The sequence below is a fragment of the Arachis stenosperma genome, chromosome 6 (genome assembly GCF_014773155.1).
Source record: "Arachis stenosperma cultivar V10309 chromosome 6, arast.V10309.gnm1.PFL2, whole genome shotgun sequence".
Lineage (NCBI taxonomy): Eukaryota > Viridiplantae > Streptophyta > Magnoliopsida > Fabales > Fabaceae > Arachis > Arachis stenosperma.
This window is the reverse complement of record NC_080382.1, coordinates 17,162,164-17,182,764: the sequence shown is the minus strand read 5'-3', so window position 1 is coordinate 17,182,764 and position 20,601 is coordinate 17,162,164. Positions and strand designations below refer to the sequence as shown.

The 20,601-nt window shown below is 36.5% G+C and overlaps 2 protein-coding genes and 1 pseudogene across 2 annotated transcripts; 2 read left to right on the top strand and 1 right to left on the bottom strand.

The window, feature by feature from the left end:
* Positions 1-257: 257 nt before the first annotated feature.
* On the top strand, positions 258-4,817 carry LOC130933771 (CSC1-like protein At4g02900). Its single transcript, XM_057863385.1, has 11 exons — positions 258-571; positions 946-1,101; positions 1,215-1,350; positions 1,631-1,732; positions 1,859-1,978; positions 2,162-2,242; positions 2,672-3,012; positions 3,343-3,588; positions 3,706-4,030; positions 4,198-4,431; positions 4,608-4,817. Exons 1-11 carry the CDS (start codon positions 258-260, stop codon positions 4,815-4,817), a joined length of 2,265 nt encoding a protein of 754 aa, XP_057719368.1.
* Positions 4,818-5,965: 1,148 nt separating this feature from the next.
* On the top strand, positions 5,966-9,245 carry LOC130935901 (isoamylase 2, chloroplastic). The gene is made up of 2 exons (XM_057865815.1): positions 5,966-6,145; positions 6,252-9,245. Exon 2 carries the CDS (start codon positions 6,269-6,271, stop codon positions 8,888-8,890), a length of 2,622 nt encoding a protein of 873 aa, XP_057721798.1. The 5' UTR covers positions 5,966-6,145; positions 6,252-6,268; the 3' UTR covers positions 8,891-9,245.
* A 990-nt stretch (positions 9,246-10,235) lies between these two features.
* LOC130933770 (mediator of RNA polymerase II transcription subunit 33A-like) lies at positions 10,236-20,058 on the bottom strand (annotated as a pseudogene).
* Between the last annotated feature and the right edge of the window lie 543 nt (positions 20,059-20,601).

Genomic DNA, 20,601 nt, shown 5'->3' with positions numbered 1-20,601 from the left:
TATTTTGTATCGGTTTTAATTTCTTATTGGGATCATTGAGTTTGGGAACTAGATATGGAAGATAACGATGCATGTTTAATTCAATTATTCAATGTGTATAATGTTAGAAACTTAGAATGTAGCTGAAAATTAGTACGGTATGCTAGTTAGAAAATTTTTGGGCGGGAGCCAGTTTCACTTGTAAAACAATATCATGAATCTGGATGCAGATAACGAGCTTGAAAGGAGAGGGAAAAAAATAGAAGAGAAAGAAGAAAATGGCGACTCTAGGGGATATTTGTGTTTCCGCGGCCGTCAATCTCTTGTCTGCAATTGCATTCTTGCTGGCTTTTGCAATATTACGACTTCAACCCATTAACGATAGGGTCTATTTCCCAAAATGGTATCTGAAGGGAATAAGAGGAAGCCCAACAAGTTCCAGAACAGCAGTTGGAAAATTTGTTAACCTGGACTACAGTTCCTATCTTAGGTTCCTGAATTGGATGCCTGCAGCATTGCATATGCCAGAGCCAGAACTTATAGATCATGCAGGGCTTGACTCAGCAGTGTATATTCGGATTTATCTGCTTGGGTGAGTTGTTGCGAACAAGGGCCGTGTTTGGAGACGGTCTCAGGATAGAAATATGATAACAAAACTGAGATAATAGACACAACCTCATATTTGAGTGGATGAAAAATACAAGAAAAATCTGTCTTAGGACAAAAATATTTTACTTGTCTCCTTATCCAAACAAATTTGTATTTTTCAATGTCTCTATATATTTATGCTCTTAGACAGTATTCAAATGCAACATTTTTATTTTTATTTTTTTGCAATTAGGCTCTGCTGAGACATTTAAAAGACAAAGGAATTTGGTCTTCTATTTTCTATTTTGAATCTTTATTTTTTGTTTCCCCCTTTTAATGCTTGATTCTTTTTTCTCTGTTGGGAATACTGAGATACAGGTTGAAAATATTTGCCCCAGTTGCCGTACTTGCTTTTGGTGCTTTGGTTCCCGTTAACTGGACTGGGAGAAGATTGAATGCATCAAAATCCAAGGAGTTGACATTTAGCAATATTGACAAGCTTTCGATATCAAATGTTCCAGATGGATCAAAGAGGTGAGGAGATCCTTTTAACACTGTTTTCTTGGCTCCAACTCTGTCTCTTGTTATACAACATAGGATGGATCTTAACACTATATGCTAAGAAGTTTAGTGTCATCTCCTTGCAGGTTTTGGGTTCATATTGGTATGTCATATCTCTTCTCTTTTTGGACATGCTTTACTCTTTACAGAGAATACAAGATTATAGCAGCAATGAGATTGCGATTTTTGGCATCTGAACGTCGTCGTCCAGACCAATTTACTGTAAGTTGGTCTCATTTTCAGTGTAGTACATTTTCTTGTTATAAGTAGCTTGCTGAGATGCACATATGTACATATATGTACATGTGCCTATTATACTCAAATGAAGGGTATGTGGTAGTAACATAAGTCTTTCTATTTTCATGTTCTCCATAATTTTACTGTGATGCAGTGCAAGTCATTCAGCTTTTGCTTGTTATCAGTACTGTAACATTTACAGCTTGCTTAGGAAATTATCCTTATTCAGATGTTCAATGTTAATAACAGCTCTGATAATTTATAGGTCCTAGTGAGGAACGTTCCACCAGATCCTGATGAATCTGTTAGTGAGCACATTGAGCATTTTTTTTGTGTCAATCATCCTGATCACTATCTGATGCATCAGGTAATATTGTTTATAGACAATCTTAATTATATAACTGACAATAATAATATTTATAAGAATTGGTCTGGTAATCTTGTAATTTTCTTTGATGCAACAAAACATTAATTTATTCTTAATGATTGATAGGTTGTATATAATGCAAACAAGCTTGCTGCAATAGTTGCAAAGAAAAGGGCAATGATAAACTGGCACATTTACTACGAAAACAAATATGAAAGGAATCCTTCGCAAAGGCCAGTTACTCGGGTAACTTTCTCTTCATGATTTACTGTCAATTAGTTGTTATTGTGGCTTTCTTTTTAGTTAACAATTTGAATTGATGGGATCCTCTTTTGTCTTTTTGTTTTTTCATGAGAACTAAAAATAAGGTGATGTCAACTGACAATATTTTTTTCCCCTGTTCCTCAATTTGATTTCTTATCTATATAGACAGGTATGCTCGGTATCTTCGGGAAAAAAGTGGATGCTATTAATCATTATACTTCGCTAATTGATAACTTGAGCAAACAAGTACGTACTGATTAAAAAGTGCAATGCTTTAGTCAACTTTCACCTTCCATATACTTCCTTTGAAGTTGTCATGTTATGGTAATTATTTGTCATTGTTATTTCAATAGAAATAGCGGGTTATGATCCTAAGAGTTCTTAGAGGAAGTTCAAGTTATGGGTCTTTCACCTCATTTCCTACCCTTGTTCTGTATTCTAATTGTGCTTGGAAAGTTATAAAACTGGTTTAAGGTTAAACCAATTTCTGAACTTTCAAGTGTTTCTGAACATGCATTAATAAATTGTTACTCTTATATAGTTGTCATGGTACAAATGTTTAATATCAAAATATTCATCTTGCACCAAATTCAGTTTGCTCTTTGTTTGTGTGTCTCCTCTCCTCTTACGGTATTTTCATATGGTGATCAATATGATTGTATTCATTTCATGCAGGAAGAGGAAGAAAGACAGAAAGTTAGAAATGATCCCGATGCTATTGTTCCTGCAGCATTCGTTTCATTCAAAACCCGATGGGGAGCAGCTGTATGTGCTCAAACTCAGCAAACTAGTAATCCTACTATTTGGCTCACAGAATGGGCTCCTGAGCCTCGAGATGTCTATTGGGATAATCTAGCCATTCCATATTTGGATCTCAATCTTCGAAAATTGCTCATGACTGTTGCTATGTTTTTCTTAACTTTCTTCTTTATGATACCAATAGCATTGGTCCAATCTCTAGCCAACATTGAGTCCATCAAGCATGTCTTTCCTTTCTTGGCGTCGTTAGTTGAGAAGTAAGTTCAATCTTACACTAGTGATATACAATTTTCTTAAATCTGAAGTGCTAATAGGTTAACATTTTCGCTTGATTCACCAACGCTTAGTATCTTTTTGTGTTGTTCTGTAAAGGGAATAATTCTTCTCATGTGAAAAATCACATAAACTAGTCATTTGCATACTCTTTAACATTAACTAAAATATCGAGATCCACACTATTTCTTATCTTCATGTTTCATACTCAATAATACAATTTCACAAATAACTACGTCATGCACAATTTCCGCATAAAAGGAGTCCATTTTGTTGCTAGAGTAATGGCTTTGGTTTCTTCTCATACCCTGCAGGCCATCTGTAAAGAATTTTATTCAAGGATTTCTGCCAGGGCTAACATTAAAGATATTTCTTATTTTCCTCCCTAAAATTCTCATGACAATGTCCAAAATAGAAGGTTTTACATCGCTTTCAGGTTTAGACCGGAGGTCAGCATCCAAATATTACTTATTTATTCTTGTCAATGTGTTCCTTGGAAGCGTTGTAACAGGAACCGCATTTCAGCAACTTGAACAACTTATTGATCAGCCCTCTACAGAGTAGGCCCCGAGCTTAATTAGGTTTCATAATTATATAGCTTTTACTTGGTTGCTGAACATTGTTGCAACTGAGAACTCTCATGAACATGATACTTAATAAATATTTATCATGTGTAGGTTCACCAAAACTGTTGGCAGTACAATCCCTATGAAAGCAACATTTTTCATCACATATGTAATGATTGATGGATGGGCTGGAATTGCTGCAGAGGTCCTCAGATTAACTCCGTTAATTATGTTCCACCTGAAAAACACATTCCTGGTGAAGACAGAGCTGGACAGACAAGCTGCTATGGACCCTGGTTGCTTGGATTTTTCCATATCTGAACCTCGAATACAGTTATATTTCATGCTAGGACACGTCTATGCCCCAGTTACGCCTTTACTTCTCCCCTTCATTGTAGTATTCTTCGCCTTTTCCTACTTGGTCTTTCGGCATCAAGTAAGTTTTCAAAACAATTTGTTGCAATGTTTTGTTTTATATTCAATAATGGTGTCAAGATAGAAATACTGACAAAAGTTTCATTACACATGTAAGAATAAATGTTATTTAGTTTTTGCTTTTCTTAACTCACGATTTTCTTTCTCTCTCTCTTTTGCTGTCACAAGATTATCAATGTGTATAACCAGCACTACGAGAGTGGAGCAACATTTTGGCCAGATGTCCACCGTCGAGTTCTTACCGGATTGATTATATCCCAGATTCTTTTGATGGGGTTGCTCAGTACCAGAGGCACTAACAAGATCACGCTAGTTCTTATTGGACAACCCATCTTGACATTCTGGTTCTACAGATATTGCAAAGGCCGCTTTGAATCAGCATTCATAAAGTTCCCACTAGAGGTCAGTTAACCATTTAAATATTTTCTTACACACCATTCAATAGTCCGGATAAAACCGTTTTGGAAAAAAAATCCTCTAAAGGGAATTGGAAAGTAAGAAAGTAAGAAAAAAACCTCTAAAGTGAAGAGAATCGTAAAGTAATAAAATAAGGAGTTAATAATCACTATTGATGACAGGAAGCTATGGTGAAGGATACGCTTGAACGGGCTGTTGAGCCAACCTTGAACCTGAGAATATATCTTCAAGATGCTTATGTACACCCAGTTTTTAAGAGATGTGAGTTGGAAAAACCAATGGCCGTTGATGATGAAGAAGAGAATCCTCTCATTCAAACAACTAGAGCGTCTCGTCTGAGTAGCATGCCAGAATCTGATAATGAAGCATAGTAACTGATAGTTGTTAATGTACAGTTAACATTAGATTGAATTTTTTCTTTTTTGGAAATAGAATCAACCAATTTTTGTGTGGAAATTACAAGATTGCAACAAGCGACATGTCCCAAACAGATTCCTGGCTCAGGTGACACTGTTGGTCTCAACTGGGTTGGAAGATGCTCTTTGTTGTACCATTTTTTTAAACCTTTTGTTCTTTAACAATTTCTTTGTAGGTATATATCATATCTTGTAATTATTGTAGATAATTTTGTGTTCAATAGACCAATACTAAAAGACATAACCCATTTGATAAAAAAAAAAAGCAAGCAAATCAACAAGAGGTCACAAACAACACTCCCAAGATGAAGTTAAAGTTTTTTTTTTAAAACAATGAAATATAATTTTTATAGAGATTGTGTAAAATATCATACTACCATCTAGATCCAGCTCTATCCGTTAACTCAGACCAGAACAGGCTAAATATTAACTGATTGAGTCGGGCTAGTTTGCAATATATAGGAGTTGCTTTGAGAAATGTTCGTGTTTATATCGCGTTGATCCGCGGTTTCATGGGCTAACTCAAACTGCAAAATTTTTTGTGTCTTTTTTTTTTTTTTTTGCATTGCTATTATCAAATTTATGAGTTATGATTAAAAATTATTAAGAGAATGAGTCATAGAAAAAGGCACAAATCTTATACAGTAGTAAATTGATATTTATGTCAATTTTATGACAAATTAAAAAAATAAATAGTAAATATTAAGTGAAAAAAACAAATTTTAAATGAGTTGTTAGTTTTTAGCTTATATAAATATATTTTTATTAACATTATACTTAAAGCGAGTTTAAGTGGTACGGATTGCTGATTAAACAAGTTGATCTACGGATCATAGCCACCTCTACTACCATCTAATTATTTGCTTGTATATGCTAACTTTTTATATAGTAACAAAAAAAAAACAAAATTTTGTCTGTCTAACAAATTTGACCTCTCACCGAAGACTATGATCTACTAATATTGATTGCACCTACCAAACCACTTTAACTTGTCGGACAAGAATGTCTCAATCAATAAAATTATTCTCCACCGTTAGTTTTCTGTTTTCGACAAAATTCCTGTACATTTATTTAAGAAAAAAAGCTTTATAAAAATAAAATAAAATAAAAAAAATCCTGATCCGATTGTAGCCAAAGGCGACGGTAATGAGCGCGGCAGAGTGGAGAAGAGAATGAAAAAGCATTGTGTTAACAAAACCACACACATACCATCCCTTTCTCATCTTCTCCATTATTTATTCTTTGCTCTCTCTTCAATCATTTCAATCATTCTCTCATAAAATGTAAGTTTCAATCTCTTACTCAATCAATATATATAGTTATTTTATTCGCTCGCTCACTCACTCACTCACTCACTCTACACTGTTAACTGCAACTGCAAACACATAGCTCCAGGAACTGCTTCTATGGCGAATCTGGTGCATTCATTCACACTGATTCCTTGCAACCCATATAAATACCGAACCAAAGTTTCATTCTTTCACAAATCCTTTAACCAGACAAAGGACCAATTCGTTATTCGAGGGTTGCAAAACCCCATTCAACCCTTTTCACATAATTTCACCTCAAAATTGGGCGCCACGTCAAGGTTATCCGTTGAGCATAAACTGAATGCCGTAGCTTCCGAATCTGAGGATCTGAAGAGGGCGTTGAGCTATTTGTTCAGGACAGAGATTGGTGGCGGTTTGGTTAGAGTTTATGTCACAAAGAGTAATAACGACCTTAGGTATTCTGTTTTGATTGAGGTTTCTTCGTTGGATTTAAGGGTTAGTGGCCAAGGTGAAAAGAGGCTTGTGTTGTGTTGGGGTGTGTATAGAGACGATTCGTCGTGTTTTGTGGAGTTGGATTCGAAGAATTCGGGTGGGGATGCTGGGACGGGGATGAATCGAAGCCAGTTTAAGCAGAATTCTGCTGAGAAGTTTGTGGTTGAGTTGGATTTTGATGCTAAGCAAGTTCCATTGTACTTGTCATTTTATTTTAAGTCTCTGTTAGGTGATGATGAGACGAGTGGAGTGGAGATCAGAAGCCATAGGAGAACAAATTTTTGTGTTCCTGTCGGTTCTCTTCCGGGATACCCAGCTCCTCTAGGTCTGTCTTTTAGTCCTGATGGTTCTATGAACTTTGCCCTTTTCTCAAGGCATGCAGAGGGTGTTGTTTTGTGTTTGTATGATGACACTGGTGTGGAGCAACCTGCCTTGGAGCTTGATCTGGATCCTTATGTCAATCGATCAGGTGATGTTTGGCATGTCGCATTTGAGAGTGCCTCGACTTTTGTGAGCTATGGTTATCGCTGCAGGGGGGATCTTGTGGGGAGAGACAAGGATGGTGATGATGCCATGCGTGTTCTTTTGGACCCTTATGCTAAGATCATTGGGAATTTTTTTCCTGATGGTCATGGATTAGTGAGGAATCTTGGACGGTTGGGGAAGGAGCCTGCTTTCGACTGGGGCGATGATTACCGTCCGAATTTGTCCATGGAAAAGCTAGTGGTCTATAGGTTGAATGTCAAATGCTTTACGCAGCACGTGTCCAGTCAACTTCCTAGTAATTTAGCCGGGACCTTTTCTGGTTTGGCTAACAAGGTGAAGTATCTCAAAGATCTGGGTGTGAATGCCATTTTGCTGGAGCCAGTTCTCACATTTGATGAGAATAAAGGACCATATTTTCCTTGTCACTTTTTCTCTTTAATGCACATATATGGGCCATCTGGTGGTCCTGTGTCCACTATCAATTCTATGAAGGAGATGGTTAAAACTATGCATGCCAATGGTATAGAAGTTCTTATGGAAGTTGTGTTTGCCCATACGGCTGGGGCTGGTGCTCTGCAAGGAATTGATGACTTATCGTACTATTTTCTAAATGGAGTCGATGATCCGGATACACAGGGTGCTTTGAAATGTAACTATCCTGTAGTGCAAAGTTTGATTCTGGATAGCCTTCGTCATTGGGTGACTGAGTTTCACATTGATGGCTTCTCTTTCATAAATGCTTCTAATCTGTTGAGGGGTTCTCATGGAGAATACTTGTCTCGACCTCCATTGGTTGAAGCAATCGCTTTTGATCCAGTACTCTGGAAGACTAAAATCATTGCAGATTCCTGGGATCCCCATGGTATGGTAGCAAAGGGAACCCACTTTCCCCATTGGATGAGATGGGCTGAAATAAATACAAAATTTTGTCATGATGTGAGAAACTTCTTGAGGGGTAAAAGTCTTATCAGTGACCTCGCAACAAGACTTTGTGGGAGTGGAGACATGTTTTCTGATGGACGAGGCCCGGCATTTGCTTTCAATTACGTTGCCAGGAATTTTGGACTTTCTCTTTTGGACTTGGTCAGCTTTAGTAGTGGTGAACTAGGTGCAGAGTTGAGTTGGAATTGTGGAGAAGAAGGACCTACTAACAACTACGTTGTGCTTGAAAGACGACTCAAACAAATCCGTAATTTCCTCTTCATCTTGTTTGTGTCCTTAGGAGTACCTGTTCTGAACATGGGAGATGAGTGTGGTCAGTCTTTTGATGGTTCTCCTGCATACAGTGACTTTAAACCTTTCAATTGGAGTGCCTTGCAAACAGGTTTTAGCAAACAAACAACACAATTTGTTTCCTTTTTAAGTTCACTGAGAAAGAGGCGGAGTGATCTTTTTCAAAGTAGCAGCTTTTTAAAGGAAGAAAACATAGAATGGTACGGAAGCAACCAGGATCCACCACAATGGGAAGACCCAACCTGCAAGTTCCTTGCCATGCTTTTGAAGGCAGAAAAAACAGAGCTCCCAGAAAACCCTTTACCTACTGACATATCAGGGGACTTATTTCTTGCTTTCAATGCAGCTGATAATTCAGAAACCTTAGTTCTGCCCGTGCCCCCGGAAGGGATGTCGTGGTACCGTTTAGTCGATACGTCTCTTCCGTTTCCTGGTTTTTTCTTGACCAATGGTGAACTTGTCCCTGAGCAGACAGCAGGATTGTTTACTTACCTAGTGAGGTCTCACAGCTGCACTTTATTTGAGACAAGCAATAAGAGAAGCTAAAGTGCACTCATCAGCCCAATACATCCCTTAATCCTTTCCATTATATATTACATGAAAAATGGGGTTTCAATTATAGATTTATAGAATAATGATTTGAGATATATATGTTATGATGTTTGGTGAGGAATATGTAATAGGATATGCTTGCTGGAAACCCGTGTAAAATAGTGAATGTTTTCAGGAAATTGTCCCCCAAAAACTATAATTATCTTATGGTGGTGGTGGTATTGTTTTCAAATGTGTAAAATATGAAAAATTTACCAAATTACATTTTGTTAGGTATTTCTTCACTGAGTGATGTAGATAATTTAGGACCATCGTTAAGAGATATACTGTGTATCATTGATGGCCAAGCACGAGAAAATTTTATAAATTGGTGACTTGAATCACTCTTTCATTCAAGTTCAAAAGAAAAAAAGAAAAAAAAATTTACTCTTCCATTCTCATTCAAATTTCGTTGCAAATGGCCGCTGAATGTGTTTCTGTCTACCTGAATGCAAACATTCGACGTGATTATGATAGAGTCTCTTTTGAATGTAATTTCGTTCACTGATGAAATTTCATCGAGTTAAATTTTTGACCGAGATAAAGAATATTGTATTGATGAATAAGAGAGTACTCGCCTACTCGGATCAAGAAGATAGAAAAACATGGGGTGCAACCATATAAGTTTCTAATAGCAGCAGATGACTGAAAAATTAGTTTAACCGTCGTATAAAATTTATGGCCCAAGTCAAAAGCAAAAACACTATGCATCTTAGAGTAGAAAAATTACAATATTCGAAGGAATGTCAAGAATAAGACCATCAAATCTGATAATGTGAATTCTGAAATACCATTTTGCATGCAAACAGGTTGGGGGCTTCATCTAACATTCTACAACATATGAGATATTGATATGAATTTTATTTTATTTTAGCAAAACCAAATTTTATTTGAATTTTTATTTTGATTTAATACTTTTTTTTTTTAGATTTAGTCTTTCTTATGTTGATTATTTTTTAACAAGTACTTTTTCCATTATATAATTATAAAGCTATTTGGTTATAATTTCTGTAAAAAAATAAAATAATTTTATTCTTTTTATTTTAAACAAGAATATTTTTTTTTTTCAAATAACAATTTTAAAAAATTAAAAATAGTACTTTTTATATTTTCTATTCGAGAGGATCTAATGATCTACCCACCTGGTTCATCTTTTTTACTTAATACCTACAAGAAGACAAGTCTCAAATTCTACTGACTAAAAGCATGCAAGGACAGTAACCTAAGTAACACTAACATCCAAATTTGTTAACAAATCCATGAATATCTATGCCACAGTACAACACAGCTCTGAAGAGATTTAAAATCTATGTTGAAATGCAACAATCATTTCAGCTGCTGCACCCATGGCGCCAATCCCTCCTTTCTCCAAAAGCCTAAGAGCCAACTCATGCTCATTCATCTGTATTAATCCCTTGCTTAGTCTCTTCAATATATCGACATTGATTTCGCTGACCCACAATGGAGTGCAACTCACAATCAGGCTCAGAAATCCTGACACATAGGCTCGCCAAGTAGCATCCTGACAACGCAGTGGTATATTCTTCTGAAGGACATTTGCAATGAATTCAAAATGCAGCCCCATAACCTTTCCTCTTTGTCTTGATAGAAGTGAATGGTCAATACCCCAGGCAAATGCCCCACTGAGCATGACAAAAAGTGCTAATGCATAACCTCTAAGCATAGCAACCAAGGCACTGGATTCTTCACCATCCAGCTCCAACATACTAGAAGAAAAGAACCATTTAGGAATAGTCTCTTTTATGAAATATTGAACCAACTTTATTCCACCCGATATCCAAACCAATGAAGCTGCCAGTAGAGCAGCATGCTTGACCCGTGCCTTGGATCTAGCAAGAGAAACCTGTCCATGTGTCGTTCCATACTTGATTTTCTTCTGCTTCTTACCATCCCCCTTGAGTAACTGATTACTTACTATATCTCTCACTGTTTGCATTAGAATAGAGACAATTTCTTCAGACAAGTACCTGGTATCTCCAATATACTGGTACACTTTCAAGCAAATAGTTCCTGGAGCAATCGGAGAGACCCCGTCAGATGTTTTGGAATTGACACCAACGCCATAACCATGACCAAGGAGAGCACCAACACCACCATTATTATGTAAACAGGCAGAGCCAAGCCCAAGTGTGGATTTGAAGCAACTTCTTAGTAGTTGAACTACAGCATCCTTGTTGCAGTGGAAGACTGTTCTGGAAGCAGAGAGCACAAGGTAATCACTCCAACGCTTCACTTTCTGGACCCACAAAGAAGCTACAATGGGCATGCACGGCCAGGGGCAACTAGAAGCAAGAGCAATCATAACTGGGCCAATCAGGCTAAGGAACCGCCCAGTGTCTTTGTCAAGTTTATATGTTAATGTGAGGCTTACAAAAGCTGCCAAAGGCAAAGGCAATGTAGCTTGAAAGTCCCCATCTGCTTGCAAGGAATCGAAAATAAACAACATAATGACTAAATGAAACTTTGAGCTCCACATTTAATAAGATTAAGAAACAAACAAGTCCACCACAAAAATAAATACTGGGATGACAAAAACATATATGGTTCACACAGCTACCTCTTTTGTATGTTCATAATAGCTGCTTGATTCAAGTCATTCACGAATAATGTCAAAGACAAACTCTTCTAAAGGCTACTGTCTACTGATTTTTATAACAACAGTGTCAATTACAAACTCTCCTACAAATAACTTAAGCTGTTAAGGTTATAAATGGGTTTTGGACTCATGAAAGAAACTTTGGACTTCAAGTATATAGGTGTATGAGTATTACAAAGGAATTTAATCCATTAAATTTTAACTCTTAGTTTTACCCCATACTAATCTTAACTAACAATGACTAATGTTAATGACTAATGTTAAGGCCAACCCTATCGTATCCTAAAATATCAACATTGTATGTAAAGAAAGTGTCAAGGATAATGTCAAAAATAAAAATTTTGCTGTGGGCGTGAATTGAGTAAACAATAAGATGAATTACCTACAGCAAGGCTTGGAACATCAACACCTGTGGTGGCTAAAATTTTCTTTATCTGCTGCTCAACAAGGGATAAATTTGCAGCAGGGCTAGGCCAATCAGTTCCATTCATAAAACCTGGCTTCCATATTCCGCGTCTAACTTCAGCTGATAAATAGCTTGCAATTGTAACCAAAGATGCTGGCAGAAAATCAGCCAGATCTTTGAGGCCTGGGATAAGAAGCACATTGAAATAAATTACACAGTAAACAACATAAGAAGAAAATTCTAATACTCAGGATTACCAATGCAGCATTAAGTTCAAAACATAGGAATTCATTATCAAGATATAAGTAATTGAAAAATTATTCTAGGGCACCTTTTAGATGCAGCATGTACTGGTTCCTAAAGCAGCATGAGGTGTTATAGGAACAACTTTTGACTATTTGAATTCTACTCAGTATTTACCTAATAAATGTTAAAGCTTACTAAGGTATATAAAAGACTAGGCAAACCTGTAGCTAGTTGACGTGTAGAAAGTCTTCCATGAGCACAAGCCGTCAAAGCAGCATCCAGCACAAACGGAATGGCCTCAAGTATATCCCACGCAGGTACCTTTAGTTTCATGATAGCTTCATTCAGTGCAGACCCAGGTGAACCGCTGCTTCCTGAATTGCTACATGCCAAAGGTTCATCACAACTATTTATCTTCCTAAATAACGTGCATAGTAGAACATCAACAATCTGATGCACAGGCCCTCCAGGGACAAGACCAGACGGGATTGAAACAATGCATTCCTGATGTTGCTGATACCAGAAGTTGAATTTTGGAAAGGAATCCAAAAATACTGGTTCAGTAGGAAAGGTTATATATTTTGAAAATCTTTTCCGCGTTATTTGATCCTTTGCTGATCTTCCAAAAGATGCCAATAGAAAGTTTCGAACCAATAAAAGGGAATCAGGACAAAATAGTGACCCAAGTGGTGGAGTAGCAGAATCCCTCCGCACATGTTCAATGGATGGAACATCAAACCGCCAGAACCTCAGCAAAAGAGTGAATGCATTTGAGAACACCTCATGAAAAGAGAGTTCTTCTCCAGTTGAAAGAGTTTGTGAGACATCAGGAACACATGATCCAAAAACCTCACATATTCGCATTAACCCTGCTGCAAGTAATGGAACCTGAGTAAATAGAAATATCAGCAAGCATCAGCAAGCACAGTATATATCAGCATCTGCTTGTATATATAACTGATTTGATGATTGAAACTTCTCAGATAGGAAAAACAAATGCCATATATATACTTGTACTATAAAAAAGAGTAGTTATAATTACATGTCTAAGCCAGAATACAATTGTTAGAAATTAACATACCAAACCATGAAGAGAGAAAATATGAACACAATCTAGTGATGAAATTCCAATAAGAAGAACATTGAGAAATTGAGCTTGGCTGATCAAATGGCTTTCAGTTGGAGGAACCAGAGGTGAGAGCAAACTTGTCATAAAAAGAATGGTGTGCTCCTGCAATAAAGATAATCATAGTAAAAAACTAAAATAAAAAGAAGGATCAACAGACACAACAAACTAAACAACTAGGAAAGAGAAAACTACTAATTTCTATGGTAGAATCAAAGAACTAACTGGAATAATTTAGCTCTACCTGTACATTCCATCCTCGTACTAAAGATGCCCCACAGAGGATAGTGGCAGCAGATATCTTCTCTTTGTCTGAACCATTGGTTGCAATTTCATATATTTTCTCAATCTCTGCTAAGCTTCCATCAAATCCATGAGCTTAAAAATTCAGTTGTGTTACCTCTGGTAATTGGTAAATTTACAAAAGAAGCATCTAACATTCTTGGCTTAAAAAAAAGATAGGTGTGTTTGTAGTATTGATACTAGGCAACACAATTGTTACTCCTTAGAGAGAGAGAGATTCATTAAAATAATAGATATTTCCATTGATGTAAATGACAAACAACCAATTTTCAATGCTTTCTATGCCCTGTTTAGAATATATAAACCATTCTAGATAATTTCTTGTGTCAGTAGTCAATACATGCTATTTCTAAGTTCTTTTCTAGAAGTATCGGCTGAGAATGAGATTTTATGAAAATTTTAACTCTATCTAAAATTCTGAATACTACTCTTGTTTGAATTTTGTATTTATCTAAAAAATTGAAGTCTAGGTGAACACGAAAGGCACATGTGTCGGACAGGACAAGTGTTTTGTCTAATATGCAAACACAACAACTCAACAAAGTATCCATATCTGTAACGATCGTTCCATATTACTAGAATACATTCTTCTCCCCATATTAGTTGTATACCATGTGTTAAAAAAAAGTGCAATGCCATGTGGTTCTGGCTCACACAAGATGTTCCAAAAACTCATCACAGTAAAGAGGGGTGGGGATATTTTGTCTGGACAATATCTAGAGATAAAAAGGGACGTTCGACAAGGAATTAAAAATGTTCAGAGCTCAGACAAAAATAAATAATGAAATGCAAAAGGGGTAGCTTCAGAGAAGATATTCTTTCAAGAAAACAACATTTAATTTTGCAATAACAACCTTTTAGAAATCCTTGCATATTAGGATTATAAGAAAGTCAGTCAGTTCTTGCATCCTAACCCATTAAAGTGCATTAGAGAATAAAGTTACAAATAGAAATGCTGAAACTATCATAATACTAAACTACTAAAGTGTGAACAAGGTCTAGGTCAGTAGCATGAATGGAAGAAAACAAGGAAAAAGAAAGATACTATGAAATGTATAAAGGAGTATCCAAAAGTTCCTGACAAACAATTTAAGGTGGGACAGACAACTTGGATCAGGAAGTGCAGCCAGATATTAGACCACAAAAAAAAAAAAAGAATGGCAAGAAAATTAAAGGCAATAAGTAACCATTAGTTTACTACAAGGATACACCACTGCTGCTTTGTCATGGTGGAAAGAGGAAAAGAGAAAAAAAGGGGGGGGGGGGGGGGGGGGAGACTATCTGAACAAGAACAATAATCTAAACTTTTAACAATATTCCCCTAAATATTTCCCTTGTAACAGAACTTTTAAGATGGGAGCAGGGGCACAAAACCCAGGAATGATATGATTCACTAGCATACCTGGAAGCTGGAGTTACAACTAGTACATCAACCAATTCAGGAGTTAGCTGTGATCCCTTCATTAATGAAGACCACCCAGCCACCTGGCTAGACGTGCTACAAGGAATTTGCTGATTGCTGCATGCATTGACATAGCCAGGCCAAGAATAAGCTGATGTATCAAGTAGGTTTCTTGCAATGCAAGCCTCAACGATTAGATGCCATAAGTTGCCAGCTGTGAGGAAACATAAAATAAAATAAAATAAAATTATGAAACCATGTCGCTACAGAGAGAGAGAGAGAGAGAGAGAGAGAGATTTGGAAATATGCATACATTGACTTTGAATGGAAGGTGATACGGAGGGGGAAATCCTAAAAATAAGATCGCATCCTTAGCTCTTGATAGATCCCATCTTTTAGAGAAGCTAAATAAATTGAGAGAAAGAGAAGGGGGGGGGGGGGGGGGGAGGAAGAGCGGGATCATTTTTTAGAGAACCTAATGTTTGAATCGTTGATTTAAAAAAATGAGTGGGATAGGCTCTACATAAGGATTAAAAATAGTAGATTTGTCTAGTTCGCATGGAAAGCAGGTGGAGAGGAAGAAAGAGAAGATTAAAAAGGCAGAGCTCTGAGGATTTTGTGACGATGGCTGACTGAAAGGAGGGAGGGGATGATGACAAGGGAATAGTCCAGAATAGGCATCGGATTAGCATAAGTTATGACATAGAAAGAAGAGAGAGGCGAAGGAAAAGAGGATGAAGTGGTTGTGTGTCATGCAACTTGGACTAGGCCGCCACAAAGGGAGCCAGCATTGATTTAAAACTACATTGATAGATAGCCATTCTGAGCTAGATACTCAAGGCCCTTGTGCTTTCTTTAGAGTGTTTACCTCATAAATTTGCAGTCAAATGACCTAAATTTGAGTTTACGGGTGTCGATTGAACTAAGAAAAGGAAAACAAAAACAATAAAAAACTTTAAAGCTTATACTAATCACCAGTCAAGTTACTTGTGAAATAGTTATTCATACGGTGATATGACGGATGTGAGAGCGAGGTTCAAGAAGCGAGATGATGCAAAGGAGGGAAGGCTACTAATTAATTAATGGAACAGTTAAATAAAGTATCATCTCAGAACTTTTAAGGGGCTTAAGCTTGTAGAATAAGATCTGCAGCGTTCATGTCAGTGCTTTCTCTCCATGGTTCTATTCTAGTGATGTGTACGAGAACATGGGTCTATGGAATATGCCATTGCCTCTTAATGGAATAACCAAATTCACCAAACCAATCTGATTGAAGTCATCATGAGAAGAAGTTGGTCTTTCTTCGCTAACACTATGGTAGAGTTATTGCTATGCAAAAGCAAATTTAGGTGGAGTAATGATTGTTTCATCTATGAAATGATGGATATTGTGATCTAAATGGTTGCTGTAATCAGCTGTAGCCAAAACTGGATTTTAGCTCTAGAGTTATGGATACCATGTTAATATTCTGTGAGTTGTAAGAAAGTGCAGAAAACTAGAAGAAAATGAGAGGGAATATAAGAACCATGTTTGGAAGAAATCCAATAATGATCATTAGAGAATAACTATGATAAAATTATATACAAGAATTTCTATTAATAACTCTTAGTTATAATTTAATAGAGATTCTCATATTTTTCTTTCCCTTCTTTTCCATATATTCTTTGAACTATTTTATCGAGTCCTATCTCGTAGCTTAATGCTAGGTGGCTGTGATGAAGTTTCTAATAAAAAAGAAATGTATAAGTTTTGTAACCAACATAGAGAGAAATACTTACAGCATTTTGTCGGTAAGTCATTAACGCTTATACTCTCTAAGACCTCACTGCCAACGGAGTTTCCAGCTAAGAACATAATAGCCTTGGCAGCAGCTTTATTGGCTTCCGAAAGAAAAGATTGAGGTGGAGTCAGTAAGAACTCATAATCACCCAATAGCTGTAAGCTGGCAATCAATTCTCCACGACACTTCCCCAAAGTTGGTTTATCTTTTCTTTGATTGGCAGGGCTACATTCAGCTTCCTCAATCAATTCACTTTCCTCTTCATCAATAATATGAGCAACCACAAGGGTTATAATGCTCAATAACATACACATGCAAGTATGAAGGCGAGGTACAGGACCTTCAGTTGAATCCCTCTCCTAAAATAACAGGTGAAAAATATAAGTAGCATTATTTGAAAAGGGTGTAGATTCCAATTGCAAAAACTTTCCAGAGCCATTTTTTTCCTTTGTAAATAAAAAACACTTGATCAATTAAATATAGAACTGCAGCTGCCAACACATACAAAGCAAATGTAAATGACATGCCAGCATAACCTTCCCTTATAATAAAAAAGATGATTATATCACCAGCACATACACATGAATAAATTTATGAAGCCATTTCACAATAAAAAAAATAATCAGTTTCCCATCACTTCTGTTGTATCAACCCATACATACCCTTTGAACCAACCGCAATGCTGCAATCCATAAACCTAAAAATGCACTGTGCCAAGTACTTCCATTTACAGCATGTAAAACCTTCACCAAACCTGCAATAAAAACTTAAAATAAATTTCCAGTAAAAAAAGGCTTGAAGTAAATAAAACTGCCAAGTACTTCCATTAAAAATAAGTGTTCAGTATTAAATATTATATAACAATGAGATTGAGCATTTGTATGGGGGTTCAAACCCTTGACCGCCAAAGAATTGAGAGGTTTTCTTTTCATGTTAAAGTGGGCAAGCAAAAAATGGTCAATTTGTGCTACAAATTGTGTTATGCGAGGTTTTGAAATAAAGCTTTGGGCTAGCGTGAGATTATTTAGAGGTTGATTGATACTATTTATACATTTTAATACTGGTGCTTTTGTTGATATTCAAATGTAGGCAACTAACAGAATCATGGTTTTACATGTATCGATTTGAGTTGTTTCACCACTATGATAAAAATAATACGGATCATACCAGTAACAATTTTAATAGCACTAAGTGCTGAGACATTAGCTCCACCCAAAGCATCTTCAAGGATAAGATCAATAGGAAGCCATTGCAAAGAACAACTATCACCAAAAGATTGACCAGCAAAACAGATCTGAGAACCAGCAACCATGAACACATTAGCCTTAGATGTTGTTTTGCTTTGATGAGATATGCCTTTATAGATATTTTCCATTAAAAGCAAAAGGGCCTCCGGAGTAATATGTTTTGAGCTCCTCAAAACTGAAGAGTTTGATACAAGCAGATGCATTCGGCGAATGAAAAATCCCCAATGAGATGGCCTACAAAATATAATTTTCTTCAGCGAGCATTCCAGCACTTAATTGAGATTCACCCAATGGGCATTGTTCACCTCATAAATGCAAAGTACACCATAATTAAGTTCTTACATGTTTTGATGAACTAAGGAAAGGATCCTTGAAGTAATTTTGTTTTGCAAAAATTCTGCAACGATCTCAATAGCCATTGCTGTATTTTCTTTCTGCAATTCCCCCTTTTGCCCATTTTTTTTTCCAGTGAAGCAATCAGGACTTCCAATATTCATATCATCTGACCTCCTTAGCCATCTAGGATTATCCTCCGATGCATGATCCAGTAATCCTTCATCATCTAGTAATGCTTCAAGTAACTGCCAAACAATTGAGAAGACAAACTCAACTAGAACAACTCCAGGCTCACAATCCTTTCGGTTATATACTTGGGAGAGAAGAAGAACTTCATCAATTGATGTCATAATCCTGCACAATCACTATGGAACATTACTATTAGCATTCAATGCAATATATCATCCAAGAAAATATTATCCCTATTCATGGGGTAGAAGGTTTGAAGGCACACTATGTTAAAGAAACATTAAAACACACATAACCAGGCTTCTAAAAGCAAGACGTAGAAGCAAGGCCTTGTGGGCCCTAATGTTCAACTTTTTAACATATTATAAAAGACAACCCAACAACATTAATTCACAGAAAACTCCTTTGGAATTGAACCTCACTTTTCATAGTTTGGGGATTTGATATGAGAGGCGAGCATAAAAGCATTTCGCTTTAGGAGTTCCATATAAAGTCTGTAAGCTACTGGATGGAGTTGCCTGCTTGGAACAACCCTGCAGTCATGGGAAAAAGAAGTTGTAATTTAACAAGGAAGAAAAATAAGAAACTCCGAGAGATAACATGATGTTAGGCAAAGCTTTCCCTTAAAGATGCAGATATAATACAGAAGACAGCTGATTAGCTATCTATGTCACTGAAAAGCTACTTCAATCGCCAGCAAGGTCATAACTCCAAAAGGACACAAAAATACATACATGAGAAAGTTCAGAAGACCACCCCCCTGCCCCCCCAAACCTTCTACTGCCTCAAATGGTTTCTTTCTATTCAATAATTATGAAGTGCAACCAATTTGATTCCAAGCAACTTTTTCGTGCGAAGCAGAGCAACATACAAACTTGCATTCACGAAATACAGTTACACAGATACATACACATATAAATATCCAATCATACGCGCTGCTGATATACTAAGCATTTCATAAAGTATACACATTACAGTAACAAATACCGATAATAATAATAATAATAATAATGATAATAGACAATAAACGAAATGGCAAAAAAAAAAAACCCAATTAGAAATGCACACATATAAAAACCATAATGTCCAAGACTACAAGAAGAAAATAATTTCTTACCAAAAAAAAAAAAAAAGAAGAAAGAAGAAGAATCGCAGTAAAAGGAGGAATGAGGAGTTACGTGGCGGAGAGAAGAGCGAGGAGGAGCAAGGGAGGGACGATGTTGAGAGAGATGGCTCTTTCTAGAAACTTCCACGCGGTGGGGCAGTGATTCTTACAGAAGAAATGAGACACGAGGTGGTGGGCGAGCTCCACGGAAGGAAGGATCACGGTGGAGGATCGGAGCATGGCGGCGAGCTCCGAGGCCCACAGGTTAGGGTCGGAGTTCCGTTGCTGAGCCAGCTCAGTGTGCCGAAGCACCGCGTCCCAGAGGCTCGGTTGATCAGTAGCGCTGGTTTGCGCGGGAACCGCCATACGAGAAAAATGAAAAGAGACCACGAGAAATTGAAATACAGAGAGAAGAGAAGAGAAGAAGAAGAAAACAAACTAAAATGCGGAACGCGCAATGGAGAGAGAGTGAGTGAGATTGTGAGAAGAGCGTTTAGTTTATGAGTGTGTGTGTTTTTGTTGTGCATGGGAACGAGAATGAATTATGTTAGGGTCGGTTGCGTGACAGATTTCTCTTCTTCAAACCTTTCCCTCTTTTATTCAGCCAAATGGCTTTCTTCCTGCATTTAATTATGAACGACTATTATACCTGGACGTCAAAATTATTCTTTAATTATTCACCAATATAAAATATATATTAAAAATAAATTAAATCATATATATATATATATATATATATATAAATATATAAATAATATTTTTAAATTACATTTAGAACATTTTTTTTAAAAGTACTGAAAATCAACAAAAGACATTTAAATTCTTAAAATTAAGAAAATTCGAAATTTATTTTTAAAAAAATCTAAATTTTAATTTAATAAAAATATTTTAAATAGATTGTATATTAGA

What these genes read in the sequence shown, in the direction of transcription:
- LOC130933771 (XM_057863385.1), top strand. Translation starts at nt 258, where the DNA reads ATGGCGACTCTAGGGGATATTTGTGTTTCCGCGGCCGTCAATCTCTTG. An exon ending in CGCAAAGGCCAGTTACTCGG is followed by an intron (nt 1,979 to 2,161) that starts GTAACTTTCTCT and finishes TTATCTATATAG; the next exon opens with ACAGGTATGCTCGGTATCTT. An exon ending in TTGATAACTTGAGCAAACAA is followed by an intron (nt 2,243 to 2,671) that starts GTACGTACTGAT and finishes CATTTCATGCAG; the next exon opens with GAAGAGGAAGAAAGACAGAA.
- LOC130935901 (XM_057865815.1), top strand. Translation starts at nt 6,269, where the DNA reads ATGGCGAATCTGGTGCATTCATTCACACTGATTCCTTGCAACCCATAT.